This window comes from Microcebus murinus, chromosome 4 (assembly GCF_040939455.1).
Source record: "Microcebus murinus isolate Inina chromosome 4, M.murinus_Inina_mat1.0, whole genome shotgun sequence".
In the NCBI taxonomy this organism is placed as follows: domain Eukaryota; kingdom Metazoa; phylum Chordata; class Mammalia; order Primates; family Cheirogaleidae; genus Microcebus; species Microcebus murinus.
In genome coordinates, this window is record NC_134107.1 from 17498542 (window position 1) to 17514574 (window position 16033).

The following is a 16033-nucleotide window of genomic DNA, read 5'->3' on the forward strand; positions in this document are numbered from 1 at the left end:
TTCCCTTAGGACTGCTTTTGTTACATCCCATAAATTTTGGCAGTTGTGTCCTCTTTGTCATTCCTTTGTTTCTTAATTCCCATCTTAATTTTGTCAATGATCCAATAATCATTCAGCAGCAGGCTGTTTAATGACTTTGTGTAGAATTGTGTGTTTCTCTTTGAGTTGATTTCTAGTTTTATTCCACTGTGGCCTGAGAATATACATGATATGATTTTGATTTTTTTGAATTTGTTGAACCATGTTTTATGGCCTAAAATATAATCCATTTTGGAGAATGTTTCATGTGTTGATGAGTAAAATGTATATTCAATAGTTTGGGGATAAAATGTTCTGTATATATATATATATGTTAGGGCCAATTGTTTTATAGTCTTGTTTAGGTCCAGTGTTTATTTATTTTCTACTTAGATGATCTTTCCAGGTTTGCCAGTGGGGTGTTGAAGTCCCTGGCAATTACAGTGTTGCTGTTTATCTGTCCACTTAGAGCTAGTAGGGTTTGCTCTATGAATCTTCCACCACCACCACCAATAAAAAAGCCCTGGACCAAATGGACTCATAGCCACATTTTTGAGACCTACCAAGAAGAATTGGTACCTATTCTGCAGAAATTATAACATAGCATCAAGAAGAAGGGAATTCTCCCTAAGTCATTTTATGAGACTAGTATCACCTTGATACCAAAGCCAAGAATGGACACAATAACAATAATAAAAAACTGCAGACCAATATTCCTTATGAAAATAGACTCAAATATCCTTAATAAAATCCCAGCAAACAGAATTGAACAGTATATCAAAAAAATAATCCACCATGACCAAGTGGGCTTCATCCTAGGGATGAGAGGATGGTTCAACATACATAAGTGTATAAATGTGATTCACCTCATAAACAGAAGCAAAAACAAAGATCATATGGTCATCTCAATTGATGAAGAAAAAGCATTGTGTACACTATCATTATCAAAACTCTTGACAAACTAGGCATCAAAGGAACACACTCAAAATTATAAAAGCCATAGATGACAAACTCACAGCCAGCATCATACTGAATGGAAAAAAGTTAAATGCATTCCCAATAAGAACTGGAACAAAACAAGGATGCCCACTGTTACCATTTATTCAACAGTGTGCTGGAAGTCCTCACCAGAGCAATCAGGCAAGAGAAAGAAATAAAGTGTCTCAAAATGGGGACAGACCATTTCAAACTATTGCTTTTTGCAGACAACATGATCTTATACCGAGAAAAGAACAAAGATGCCACCAAGAGACTTCTGGAATTGATAAATACATTCATTTAAGGCTCAGTTTACAAAATCAATGTACACAAATCAGTAGAATAACAATACAACAATAACAGTGGAGCTAAAAATCAAACCAAAGACTTGATACTATTAACAATAACTACAAAGGGAATAAAATACATAGGAAAATACTTAACCAAGGAGGTGAAAGATCTCTACAAAAAGAACAATAAGCAAAGAGGAAAGAAATCACAGATTATATTAGTAAAAACAAGTGGAAAAACATATCATGTTCATGAATTGGTAGAATCAACATTGTGAATATGACCATACTACCCAAAGTGGTTTACAGATTTAATGCAATTCCCATTAAAATACTGATGTTATATTTCACATATCTAGAAAAAATAATTTTATGCTTCATGTGGAACCAGAAAAGAGCCCTAATAGCCAAAGAAATCTTAAGCAAATGAACAAATCAGGAGACATTACTACCAGATTTCAAACTATACTACAAGGCTGTAGTAAAGTAACTAAGTCAGCATGGTATTGACACAAAAATAGAGAAATAGACCAATGAAACAAAACAGAGAACCCAGATATAAAACCACCTACTTACAGCCATCTGATCTTTGACAAAAGAGACAACAATCTACACTGGGGAAAAGAATCTCTATTCCATAAATGATGCTGGCAAAATTGGTTAGCCACATTCAGAAGAATGAAACAAGATCCATGTCTCTCACCACTTATAAAAATTAATTCAAGATGAATAGAAGACTCAAATGTAAGGCATGAAAATTTTAGAATTATAGAAGAAAATGTTGGAAAACTGTTCTACATATTGGCCTAGGCAGAGAATTTATGAAGAAGACCCCAAAGGCAATCACAGCAACAACAAAAATAAATAAATGGGACCTGATCAAATTAAAAAGCTTCTGCACAGCCAAGGAAATAATTAAGAGAGCAAACACAGAACCCTCAATATAGGAGAAAATATTTGTATAATATACATCCAATAAAGGACTAATAACCAGAATCTACAGAGAACTCAAGCAAACTACCAAGAAAAAAAGTAAAACTACTCCACTAAAAAGTGTACAAAAGACATGAACAGAAGCTTTTTAAAAGAAGATAGACAAATGGTCAATAAACATATAAAAAAATGTTCAACATCACTAATCACCTTGGAAATCAAATTAAAATCACAATGAGATTTTACCTTACCCCAGTATGAATGGTCTTTATTAAAAAATACAAAACAATAGATGTCAGTGTGGGTGCAGAGAGAAAGGAATACGTAGGCACTCTTGGTACCCAAAGGAAATGAAAGCATTTTATCACAAAGACACCTTAACCTGAGTGTTTATCACAACACAATCCATAATTGCAAAGTTGTGGAATCAACCCAAATGCCTGTCAATTCATGAGTGTATTAATAAATGTGGTATATGCATATCATAGAGGTATATGTATAAATGGGTATATGTATAACAGCCTTGAAGAAGGATGACTTAATGCCTTTTACAACAATTTGGATGGAATTGGAGATCATTATCCTAAGTGAAGTATCTAAAGAATGAAAAAACAAAAAACACATATACTCACTCTAATGAATGAGCACAAATGTGCATAGAGGGAAGGAAAACTCAGCTGAAATGAGCCAGAGGGGTAGGGTGAGGCGATGGACAAAAACTGACCTGAAGGGTACAATGGCCACTATTTGAGAGTTGGGCACACTTTTATCCCTGATTCAAGCATTATAAGAGCAGCCCATATAACCGAAACATATGTATCCCTGTAATATATTGAAATAAAAAAATACAATACAATAAAATGAAATAAAATATTATACACGTGGGCAAAAAGAAAGACATTTCTGAATTGTAGAAGACATATATGAAACCAAGAGAGGAAGGGTTTACAATTGTAAGTTTTCTAATGTAAATGCTCTAAGAAAAGGAGATCAGGTGCCTATTAGTTTGGGCTGGAATAAACAGTAAATTCTTTTGGCAGCATTGAGCTCTCTCAGGCAGAAACTTAACGAGGGCTGGAGTCTTCCTAGAGACAGGATACTGAGCTTTTAGAAACAATGCTAATGTTTATTCAAGTTTCTTAGTGCAAGGGTGGATGAAATCATTTATGCTGAGGGTTTGCAGTCCTCATAAGACAACATTGAGACTCTGTCCAGGAGAAAAGGGTTTGGAGGATCCTGACTAGAGTTTGGCAAAGGAGAGGGGCTTTGTTGAAAGTCAAAGGGTCTCCATAAGACTCCTGTGAGATCTGGGCAGCTTTGACGGTGCTCAAGGACACACAGGTAAATATCTCTTTGACCAGGAAATGAGCACATCTTTTTATTTCTGCAACCCCCACATATTGTGATAGGGCCCAATCCAAAAGATTTTGGGAGACTGAAGGATGCCAAGGACCTTGAATATATTTGAAGCTCAGAGCAGAAGCTCTTTGGAGATGCCTTCATCAAAAATGACTCAAATCTTCAAAGCTTCTCTAGCCTCTGTGATGGAGCTAGAACCTGGAGGTGCTGACCCAATTCCTGGTTCAGCTTCCTGAACTTGGAAAGTCCAACAGAGTCCACGATGTGGACTTGTGTCCTGTCTCAGGGCCAGCACTGCAGGAGTGGCACGATAAGGAGATAGACTCCTGCTGATTTGCACTGGGATCAGATTCTGATCATTTATTCACAGTGTTTTTGTTCCTTTTCAGTTGTGCTCCCCTTCTCCATACCTACATATATCCACCTGAAATCCTTCCGAATGATGTACCTTAAAAGAGACTGGGTGGTGAGTAACATGGCTCATTCTCTGAAACCAGACCAGCTAGAAGAGAGAAAATGAAAATGCTTGGACCTCTCCAGACATAGCTTCCTTGAGCATCAGGGCATAAGATTTAGCCAGTACCTGAAGGGACCCCAGGCCAATGAAGAGGAAATGGAATTTTGTTCAGGACATCTAACTTTCAAGTGCTTTTCTCTGCAGGACTTCGCCTGGGTTAGCAGCTTTTATATCCGACATTTCATCACATTTGGCCCTTTCTATGGAATCTTCGGAACCCTATTGCTCATACAGTTTGTCAAGTAAGAATATTCTGTTATTACCATAACCCAGGTGGTCGTCTTGGCTTCCTTATCAGAGCCATTTGTCTTTAGCAGAAGATGATGACACCCAATTTTCCATAACAGAGTTGTTTTCAAGCAAATGTTTTTAAAAAATAGTTGAACAAGACAAGCTCCTTGCAAGAAATATTATCCACTTTTCCCCACTGGCTTGATTCCCAGTTGAAGCATTTCAGCTGATGCCCAATTCCTTTAAAAGTGTAATCTATTGACACCCATCATAATCTCTGCCAAAGGTAATGACATGACACAAATATTTTAAAATTCTTATATGACTAGAGATTTTCCTATAAGCAAAGTGACCTCAGATTATTATTATTTTTTTTACCTGAATAGCCCTCTACAACTTTCCAGTGTATTCCTCCCTCATTCTGTTGCAGTATTATTTTCAATCATAAATAATTGTAAGGATAATGGTAACTACTATGCTTCAGGCACATTGCAAAAGGCTTTATTTATTATCTTATTTGGTGTAATCCTCACACAACCCTGTAAGAGAGTATCACCTTCACTTTTCTGCTGCAGGAATATAAGTTCAAAGGGATTAAATGACATGCCCAAAGGTATGTAAGAGCAAGTTAGGGCTAAGGCCAGTGCCAAACCAAAACTTCAACCCACTCTCTCTGAGGACAAAACCCAGGCTGTCAACCACTTTGCATATGCCCTGGAGTTCCCCTGGTGTTTATGATCTTTGCACCAGAGCTACAGAAAACTTAAGAAGCACAGCTCTATATGTCTGGCAGTAGAGCAGGTCATGTGGCTGAAACCTTTGTGTGTCATCTCTGGTTATAAAAGACATAAATGGCTTAGAAAGAAGAAAAAGAATGACCACTATTTTACTGGAACCTTTCATTCTCCTGTGCTCAGCTAGGTGTTCCAGGGGTTATGCAAGCCCAGTGATGTGCTTGCTACTGAAAAACCCAGAGAGTCCTCACCTGCTCCTTTTATTCCCCCAAAAGGTTTCTTGAAAGTCCTTGGATGACATGTGTTACCCAGATGAGCCACATACCAATGAAAATAAGTGTAGAGGAGAACCGGGACTGGTTCAGCGCTCAGGTAATGGTGGAAGGAGAATCCTTCAAACCACACTGATTTAGAATCTGGGTACCTCGAATGATAATGACTCACCCTTAAAGAGTATGGGCTGGCAGACAGGACCCATCAAGTGCTTTGCATTTATTTTATCATTTATTTTATCATAAAAGTATGATTATTGTTCCTTTACAGATGATAACTTGAGACACGAATTTGAATAACTTATATAAGGTCACACAACTAAGTGACTGAAGCATATTTTAAAGCTTAGGCAGTTTGGTTATAGGGCCTTTCCTCTAAACCAAGAGTCAGTCAACTGTACTCTAGAGGCCACTGCTTGGTTTTGTAAATAAAGTTCTACTGGAGCACAGCCATGATCATCCATTTACATGTTGTTTGAGATTGCCTGCATGCTGCAACAGAAGACTTGGTTTGCTGTGAAAAAACTGAAATATTTACTAACTGGCACTTTATAGAAAATGTTTGCTGATCCCTCCCCTGCTCTAAACTCTAACGTGGCACAGCCCTTCATGTGAATCTGAGACTACTAGAGTTACAGAATTAATATTATGCCTGTAAAAACCATGCAAATCATATTATTTCATTGTATGGATAGAGCGTCCCAGAGAGAACAAATGGCATGCTCTCTAATCATGCCATTAATTAGTAGAAAAGCTACAATCAGATCAACACAGAACACTCCTGCCTTCTAAGGAAAGTCCCCCCACTGGCCATTCTATGCTTAACAGGAGAATCCATTCATTACCCTGCTTCCTTCTCCTAGTTCATACCCAAAGAAGTAGACTTTTTAAAATTTTTTTATTTTATTTCAGCATACAAAGGGGGTACAAATGTTTAGGTTCTGTGTAGTGCCTTCCCCCACTCCCCCTAGAATCAGAGCTTCAAGCTAAGTGGACTCTTGATTAGGCATAGAGGAGTGGTTCTCAAACACTTTAGTCACAGAACCACTTATTTTTTGATCTTATAGATTTCTTATTTCATTTATTTAATCATTGATAGGTTGAATACTTTTCATATATATATTACTTCTTTGTATTTCTTTTTTTGTGAGTCACTTACCAATGTCCTTATTCTGTTGTTCTATGTGGGTTTTCACAAACTTTTCTTATTGAACTCCAATTCTTCTTGTAGAATAAGGATATTAACACACTGTATGTAATTTGTGTTATAAATATTTTCCCAGCTTATTTTTTGCCCTGTCATTTTATTGTGGAAATAATGTATTAAAATTTCAGATTGTCTTGCATGTAGAATCCTTGAAAATATCTGTGATAGTGAACCAGTCAATCTTCTTTTTCTCACACCGCGTGCCTTGTGATTATTACGGCACAGAGTTATACTAGAAATTGAATTAAAATAATATAGTGCCATATCATGTCTGTAGCTTGTCTATGAAGTTAGCAGACTTTCACCAGCCTGCCAGATTCCTGGTCCTCAGAATGCCTTCCATCTCACTTACAATGACCAAAGACTGTAGAACAACTTCACACTCTTAAAAGCTCTTGAGAACCTCAAAGCTTTTGTGTTATATAGGTTGTAGCCAATGATATCTATTGAACTTCAAATTAAAGCATAAATTATACAATCCACATTTATTAATGAATTTTAAATTCACAAGAATAAAGTCAATGCATCTTGACATTAGAGTGATGATGGTCATCCCATGTCTAGTTGCCTCTGGAAAATTCCACTGTACAAAGATGAGAAAATGAACATTAAAAAGTGAAATGACATCTTAGTTTTATTATGAAATATCAAGTATCAACCTTACAGATTTCATTAAGGCATCCTGGGGAACCTCAAGATTCTCTGAACTACACTTTGAGAAACACTAACATAGAGCAACAGCAGATACAGCATTCAAAATGGCAACAACCCCAGCTAGAATAAAACCTTTAAAAACATTGAATAAAATGATATTCATAAGGGTTCGTAATCTGGGCACCATAGAGAAGCTATAAATTCCTTCTCAGGATAATGTTTTTAATACATAAAATATAAGATTACAAATGAAACTGCTTAAATCGGAATGTACTTCAATGCACAAGACACTTACATAGAACCTTTGAATGAATTACTTCTCATTTAGAAGTCCTTCAGGTCCACTGTATAGAAATGGTATTCTACCCCTGCAATCCCTACCAAAATCCTACAACCCTACATCCATCTGCCAGTGCCCTCATTTGTGACAGCTCAGTCTTCCATATCAAATCCTACTTACAGTTTTACTAATATATAGATTGACTTGTATGTACTTCTTAGCAAAACATTGAATTTCCTTCTTGAATTGTAAGGTTGTGAGACGAGGGACTGTGTATCTTCTATACACTTCATAGCTTCTCACATAAAATTCGTTTTCCATAAGTACTTGATGAATGATTGACTAAATAGAGGAATAAATAAACATTTTCCCTGTTTGACACTTGGGATCATTTATATCTAATATAAGCTTTTTTCCCCACAGGTCTTGACTGCCTGTAATGTTGAACAGTCCTTTTTCAATGACTGGTTCACTGGGCACCTGAATTTCCAAATCGAGCACCAGTGAGTAATAGAAATAGTCCATGGCAGGGTCAAGAATAGTCACTTATAACAACCCCAGATACAGTCTAGAGCAGAGCCTTAGGCTCAGGGTGTCAGAGGGGAAAAAATGAACCAGGACTCTCTAAAGGTTGCTATCTTTCCATTAGCAACAATGGTAAATGAGGGAAGAAAGAATGAAAGGAAGGAGGCATTAACAATTCTGAGTATGGAGTGGAATCTCGGAAAAGTACCAGTGACTCAATTTCCAGATCCCTACAGGCTTAGGGATTTGTGATTGTTTTCTACGTATTTGGTTTGTTGGTGAAACCCAAAACAATCACACCACTTGGTAAACAAGTTGTATTGAAATTTAACTAGACTTTAAATACCTGTCTCTTTAGAGCCAAAGTTACAAAATAATCAACAATGACAACCAGTCTCTAATGCAATTTCTAAATGGTATCTGGCAATACTTCACCAATGGGTCAGTTATGTGGACATGGAACAAAGAAAGAGAAAATGATCACACTTGGAGAGTGAATCCCTTTTGAAGATTCAGGGGAGGGACTTTTAGCACCCTTTTTATTTAAGCCATATCTGGGATATTCAGAGAAGAAAAGAGATCTTTTAGCTGCGTACAGTGTTCTCTCATCCTTTTATTCATGTTAGTCCTTTAAAACCTCAGCCAAACAAGAAATTATTATTATTCATATTTTATCAAAAAGGAGGTTAAAATCCAAGAAAGTCACCTGGCTGATCAGTAGAAATCTTTAGCTAAGAAGGCATTACCTTTTTCCTATCCTAGGATTTTTCCTTATGTACCATGAAAAGAATTTATTGAATACTCATCTATTCATAGGATTGGAGTTAGATGGATATAGCGACAGAGAGTGACAGAAAGAGACAGAGATGGGGAAGGGGATATCTCCAGCTCTGCGAGATAATTAAAAATGATAGACAACCCATATCTTCATTAGACCTGGCCCAAAATAAACATATTCTATGGAGCTTACATTTATTCTATTAGCATTGTCCAAATCTTTACTGCCCACGTGGCTCATAGAGATGTTAAGAGATAAGATTAGAGTATTTTAGAAAGAGTTTATGAACTTTGCAGAAGTATTATGCAAGGTCAGGATTGAGTCTATTGGTGTTATAATTTTATTTGGCAGTAGAGGAAAGAAAAGGCCTTTGGGCTTCTCTTTAGGTCTACGATTTATATTTCCCATCTGTTTCCCTAGCCTGTTCCCCACAATGCCGCGCCATAATTATCACAAAGTGGCACCTCTTGTGAGGTCACTATGTGCCAAGCACGGATTGCAGTATGTGAATAAGCCCCTTTTGAAGGCGTTCGGAGATATTGTCAGGTAAGAACAAAATTTCTCGGTTCACAACTCTCACTTCTCTTCACTGCCAGTCCCTGACTACTCACTGATTTGTGGGTCATTCACCCAACACCCATTTACTGAGGGCACCTGTGTGCGCAGCATGGACACAGACCCTACAGGGAACTATCTCAACAACAAAGATATTAATAACAACAATAATACTTAACCCTCACCTGTTGCCTTCTACAGGTACTTCTTAGTGAAAATGCCTTCCTCCCTAATGAATTTCAGGTTTCTTGAAGCCAAAGATGTATGTTATTTGCTTTTCTGTGCCCCACAGAGCTTTGCACAAGCTTTAGAACTTACATGGTGGGAGGAACTGTGGAATCATCTAGTCCAGTGTTGCAAATGTAGACACCTCAGGGTCCAGTGGGACATAAACCTGTGAATCAGGCTGGGGTGACTGATTAAGAATAGTGACGTGCGCAGGAACCAAAAATTCACACTCATCCTTAGGGGTTCACATACAATTACCAACATTGATTGTATTGGTCAAATTAACAGCTAGAGGTCTGGGTTTAATAACTTTCTTTTCCTCTTTGGATTGGAAACAGAACATATTTGAATTAGGCTGGCAGGGCAGGCCTGGTCTGACTTAATTCCTGACCAATGCTCCAGCTGCAGACTCTCCACTACTGGCCGCCTTTTTTCCTGCCCTCTAGATATCTGGCCACTTTTAGGTGCTACAAACTCCCTGCCACCAGCTGTCCCATGCTTTTGCTATTTTTTTCTTCCTTTTATCATATTAAGGGGGTACAAATGTTGTTAGGGTTACATATATTGCCCCTGCCATGCCCCTCCCCCCGCTGTGCCAGAGCTTTAAGCATCTCCAACCCCCAGGTGGTGCGTACCACACTCATTATGTAAGTATACACCCTTCCCCACCTCCCCCCTCCCACCTGCCCACCACCTGATAAAGGTTTTTTTTAATTTTTTCTTCCAAACCATCAACTCCCCATCATAGCACCTTGTTGATTCCCATCCACTCTCCAAGTCTCATCTCAAATGCCTTTACTCCATGTCAGTCTTCTCTGACCCTCAGGACTAAATCCATCACATGCTCTTGTGGCACCTGGTTCTCTTCATTTGTGACCTTTATCACAATCATTTTTAAATAACATATTGGGTAACAAATTATATAACATTTATCTCTCAACCTAGACCAGGAAGTCTATGTAGTCAGAACTCAAATCTATCCTTGTTATTGCTGTATCCCTAGAGCCCAGAAAAATATCTTCTACCTTATAAAATAGGGTAGGTAGGTGGATATAGGATGGGTTGTTATACAGGTATGTGGGCACAGAAGAAAATAAAATGAAAGAAAATCTCAATCTCCTCTGGAAAGGAAATGTGAACTGACCTGCTAAAAGCAATTTGGTGTTTTTGACCCATCTCCACTGGTGAACAGAGAATGACATTTATCGATTGCAGCTGGAAATGATGACATTGCCCTGAAACTGGCAGATGAGCAAATTGAGAAGCCCCTTTTACATTACAGTCTTGCTTGCTGATGATTTCATTTACTCTTCCCACAGGGCTTTGAAGAAATCTGGGGCTCTCTGGAAGGATGCTTATTATGAAACATGATGCACATGTGTAATTGCATCTCTGCAGAGGGTTGGTTGATGTGCAAGAGCCCTTCCCTGCTTAACTGGGAATTATTATCACCATTGGCACATCTGAGTGTGCTAGGAATGTAAATCCCAGGGATACCTGATGACCCCTCCTGCAAATAAGGTCTTCTGCAAATAAGAAGCCAGGAAACACAAGATGACATTGGCCAGAGTGACTAAAAGGAAGTGGGAGCCCAATGTTTCTGTTGTTTTTATTTTTCATTAGGATCTTAAACAATGTGTTGGTTGTTTATGGATTTATAAATATATAGAAATTCTATGAGAGAAGCAAGAGAATAGTAAAACAAAGCAAGAGAATAGAGGATCATGCAGGAAAAAGGGTGGTAGGTAAGAATGAAAACTTATTGATGAAGTAAATTTTAATTTGCTTAGTGGGTTGCTAGTCAATAAAATCATCATTTTTCTCAATTCATCATGTTTTACTCATCCTGTGCTAACTGATATTTGCACTGGTAAGGCATTGACTGTATTTCTTTTGCTTGTTCAACACATTTCCTAGAGGAGGATAACCAAAGTCTGCTGCCCTAACAACTTCCCAGATTGCTGAGAACTGAGTTATATTTAGATGATCTGTCCTGTAGTTCTTCTTATCTCTGTCCTTCATGCTGTGGGGCTTGGCTCCATCGATAAATGAATGAAGGTGGCTTCATGTGCAGCCTCCTGCCTCTTTACACTAAGTGACTTCCAAGAGTTATGTCATAGCCCTACCCAAAACTCTCTAGTGGATTCCCATGGCTCTTGAAATAAAGACCTAACCCCGAAACTGCCCCACCTGGTACCACTCTGGCCTTGTTCCCTCTGCTTCAGCCCACGGGCTGTCTTCAAGTATTCATGTTCCCTTCTGAGCACAGGATCTTTGCTCCTGATCCCACTGTCTGAACCACTTTGTCAGCCTCCCTGCCCTCACTCCCTCTCACCTGGCCATGCTGTCACTCACCTTCATATCTTAGCACCCTTATCAAGTCTCAGCATAGCTTTACCCACCACCCCAGGGATGCTACCCTGCTGAGTCAAGGCCTACTGTGGTGTGATCTATAGCAAACACCACGGGTATAACTTTACATTCATTGGTATAATGTCTTAATTCATTTGTTTTCCCCTGTAGCCTGCAATATCCATGACAGCAGGGACTGCCTGACATGCAGTAGACACTCAGTGAAGATTCACTCAAGGCAGGAAGGGAGAAATGCATGGATGGATGCCATCCAAAGGGGCTGCAACTTAATGTCCCCCTTGCCCTCTGTCATAGAAATCTATCATCATGAAGTTTCTCCTGATAATTAGAAAACCATTTAAAGTTTTCTTATCATGAGAATTTTCTGATTATAAAAATATATTAATGTAATTCTTTCCAGTTAGATAGAAAGATAAGTTTTATCAAATATTGGAGAAGCACTTCTATATTCTAATTATGAATGATTACTTTTTCATTTCATCGTGGTAAGAACACATCCTGAGAGCTACCCTTTTAACATATATGTTAAGTTACAAGACAGTTTTATTTTCTCTAGGTGCAATGTTGCAATGCAAATCTCTAGACCTTACACATCTTATATAACTGAAATTTTATATCTGTTGACTAGCAACTCCTATTTTTTCCTTTCTCTAGACCCTGGCAACTACTATTCTATTCTTTGCTTCCATGAATTTGACTATTTTAGTACTTCTACTTATGTAAGTAGAATCATACCTTATTTGTTCTTCTGTGACTGGATTCTTCACTTTGCATAATATCTTCAATGTTAATCCATGTTATTGCATATTGAAGAATTTCCCTCATTAAAGCTGAATAATATTTCATTGTATGTATACACCACACTTTTTTAATCCATTTGTCCACTGATGGACATTTAGGTTATTTCTATATCTTGGCTATAGCAAATAGTGCTTCAATGAACATTGAAGCCATCTTCTTTAGATTCTCATTTTAATACTTTTCAATAAATACCAAGAATTATAATTGCTAACTAAAATTCTTACCAATATATGAACATATACTATCAATGAGTTCTGAGATACCCCTTTCATGGGCATTATTCCATTTAATCTTCATAACAGGCCCATGGGGCAGGTGCTATAACTTCATGTTACAGATGAAAAACCTCAGATTAAGGAAGGCTCAGCAATTTTCCTGATGTCACAGGTAGGAAGTGGTGGAGTAGAGTTTCAGACCCAGGAATATCTGACTTCACAGTCAAAGCTCTTTAATTCTCATGCCAGGAGACCCAAACCAAAGTAGAATTAAGTGGCAGGAATTCAACCCAGATGAAATTTGTCTTCTCTATGACCATCATTGTGTGGCTTTGCCCAATTCCCTATTTTTCCTAAAGCTTTCTTCTATTTGGAAAATTAGGCAATGATAATTTGCCTGCATTTTCAGTTGGACATTAAATAAGGCTTACTGGATTAGAAGTCAGGAACCTAAACTCTAATTTCAGCTCATTAATTTAGTGCCCTAAAATGAACTTTGCCAGGTCACTTACACACTTCATACCTCAATTCCCACCTTTGTATAGGGCTGGGGCATAATATTACCTGGTATATGTGCCTCATTGCATATTGTGACAATGATAGAAGGTAAGTTGAATGGAACAATTTTATAAGCCAGAAACACCCATTCAGATTCTAGTTATTGTCATTATTATTGAAATGAGATTTCCTCCCCTGGTAGAGCCACCACAAGCATAAAAGGCCACAGAATAATACCGAGCCACAGAATGGGCACCTTTCCTTAGATGAGAGATTTATGAGTCGCAAATGAAAAAAAGTTTTCTCCTGTTGCAACAAGTAACACCTATGATTCACATTCTACTTCTGACTGTACTTATTCCCCTGGGACCAACATCCAGTTCTCAGGGTGGGGAAAGAGGGTAGAAAGCCAGGATTCCTTCTGTCCAAACTCCTGGCTGACCATGGGAGTGTGCAATTCTTATTGTTGGAAATCTTGCCAATGGCATACAGTGTAAATATACCATTTGTTCTTTAATCAGTGTACCACAAAGGAATCTATTGACAGCTTCCTGGCTAGTCATTCGCACTCCAGGTATAATCCTAAAAGTGCAGAAAGCACAGGAGATTTAACTTAAGTTCTACTGAGGGCAGGCATACACTCAGGTACTTTTTTCTTTCACAACATTTTTTACAAAACAGACAACATATAAAGAATTTTATATTGAACATCTATATAGCCATCACTTGAGCTCAACATTAACTATTTAGTAAACTTGGTTCATATTATATCTATTTATCCATCTTACAATTTATCCATGAATTCATTTTATTTTTTTATGCACTTCAACATAAATTTCCTACAGCTAACTTTTTAAACTAAAACTCAGATTGTGCAAACAACAAAGAATATTTCTCCTCTTCAATAAAGAATTGGTGAAAATAGAGTGGTAGCTTCATCTTTAGGGAATATAATGTATTTACTTTCTCTGTAAAATTAACTATAACTCAAAACCAAATAAACCTTTTTTCCACATATATATCTTTTATTAATGTTTATTTATTCATATCTCTTTCGTTTATCTTCATGATTCTCTTTAATTTGTAACACTTACCGAGGAGCATCATGAATCAGGCACTGGCCCCATTGGTGTGACAAGAGGCACTAGCCCTGCCTCTAGTTTACGTTCTCATGATGAAAGCAGTCAGTAAACAAGTAAATGCAAGAAAAACAAAGATGACTATGTATAAATACGTGACAGAGAATGATAAGCAGGTGATTAGATTACCTAATGGAATCAAGAAAAGATGAGTATGAGAGGAAGGTTGAAGGAACCCACCATGAAAGCCTGATTAGCAGGATCATCAGAGGCAAGTGCAAAGGCCCTGAGGTAAGAATAAACTTCTGTTCAAAGAGGAGAGTAGGATACCTATGTGACTATGGAATGGTGTGCAAGGTTGTGTCCTCACTATCACTTAAACTTCACTTCTTCATGATTATAGTTTGCTTTGTCTTTCAGGTAACATTTGAAATAATTTTGTATTATTTCCATAAGCATAGTTTATATAAGCATAGATTAACCTACTTGAGTTTAAAAAGTTGAGTTGGGTTCATATCAAGAATTAACTAAACAGGAGTTTTAAATTGGCATACTAGGGGTGATCTCCTGGCTCTCTGCTCCCAGAGTTGGAGGTGAAGAACATAGACAGCTACATTTGAGTGGGTCGCTCTTCCACAGGATCAGCATCGTGACTCTGCAGAGATGCAGCACAGGACAAGCAGCTCCAGAAAAAAAAAAATAGGTGAATCATAGACTTGACTGCAAAGTCTGGAGAGTGCGAGATATACCATAGGGAATAGTGTTATGGCCATGCCAGTTGGCCAGCTAGGGCAGTGTGATCTGTCCCACAGGAGGAAAACTCTTCCTCCACTGACCTCCACATTGACACATGCAGGGAAGTGGCTGAAATCAGTATGAAGTTGTAGCATAGGCCAACAGGCTGTGTGGAGTAGAGACAGGAGCAGGAAACATTTCAAACTCTCCAGTGCACTGTGCTGGGACTGCTTTGGGTGGGGGAGTGACTGGTCTGAGTGGATACTTTTTGATTCTGTAGGAGGGAGCTCAGAGGCAGGCTTGTCACTTTTGGAGGCTGCCAGGACAAGAACAAGGGAGATCAACACCAAAAAGGAGGCTCTGCCCTTGGAAACCACTGAAGAAACCAGAAGAACAATTTAGGAAATAAATGAAAAATTCTCTAAAGAAAGTGAAATACTATGGAAAAACCAAACAGAAATCTTGGCAATGAAGGAGGCATTCAAGAAACTTCAAAACACAATGGAAAGCCTTAAGAATAGATGGATCATGCAGAGGAATGAATGAATCTCAGAGCTTGAAGATAATGCCTATGTGTTAAACAAATTGGATGAAGAAAAAGAACATAGAAACAAGAGACAACACTGAAACATACAAGAAATGTGGGATGACAAAGAAGCCAAATAAAAGAGTCATTGGCATCCCAGAGGGAGAAGAAGAAAGTACACAAGCCCAGGAAAACTTATTTCATGGAATATGTAGGAAAATATGCCTGTCTTGGCCAAAAATCTTGA

At 38.0% G+C, this 16033-nt stretch overlaps 1 protein-coding gene across 1 annotated transcript in view; it reads left to right on the forward strand.

The window, feature by feature from the left end:
* Nucleotides 1-10930, forward strand: part of LOC105863107 (fatty acid desaturase 2-like protein FADS2B) — a 37535-nt gene extending 26605 nt beyond the window's left edge. The window contains exons 7-12 of the mRNA XM_012749860.2: nucleotides 3968-4044; nucleotides 4240-4337; nucleotides 5336-5432; nucleotides 7897-7976; nucleotides 9197-9322; nucleotides 10879-10930. Coding sequence (XP_012605314.1) covers nucleotides 3968-4044; nucleotides 4240-4337; nucleotides 5336-5432; nucleotides 7897-7976; nucleotides 9197-9322; nucleotides 10879-10930 — 530 coding nt within the window. The remainder of the gene's footprint in view (nucleotides 1-3967; nucleotides 4045-4239; nucleotides 4338-5335; nucleotides 5433-7896; nucleotides 7977-9196; nucleotides 9323-10878) is intronic.
* Nucleotides 10931-16033: the final 5103 nt, after the last annotated feature.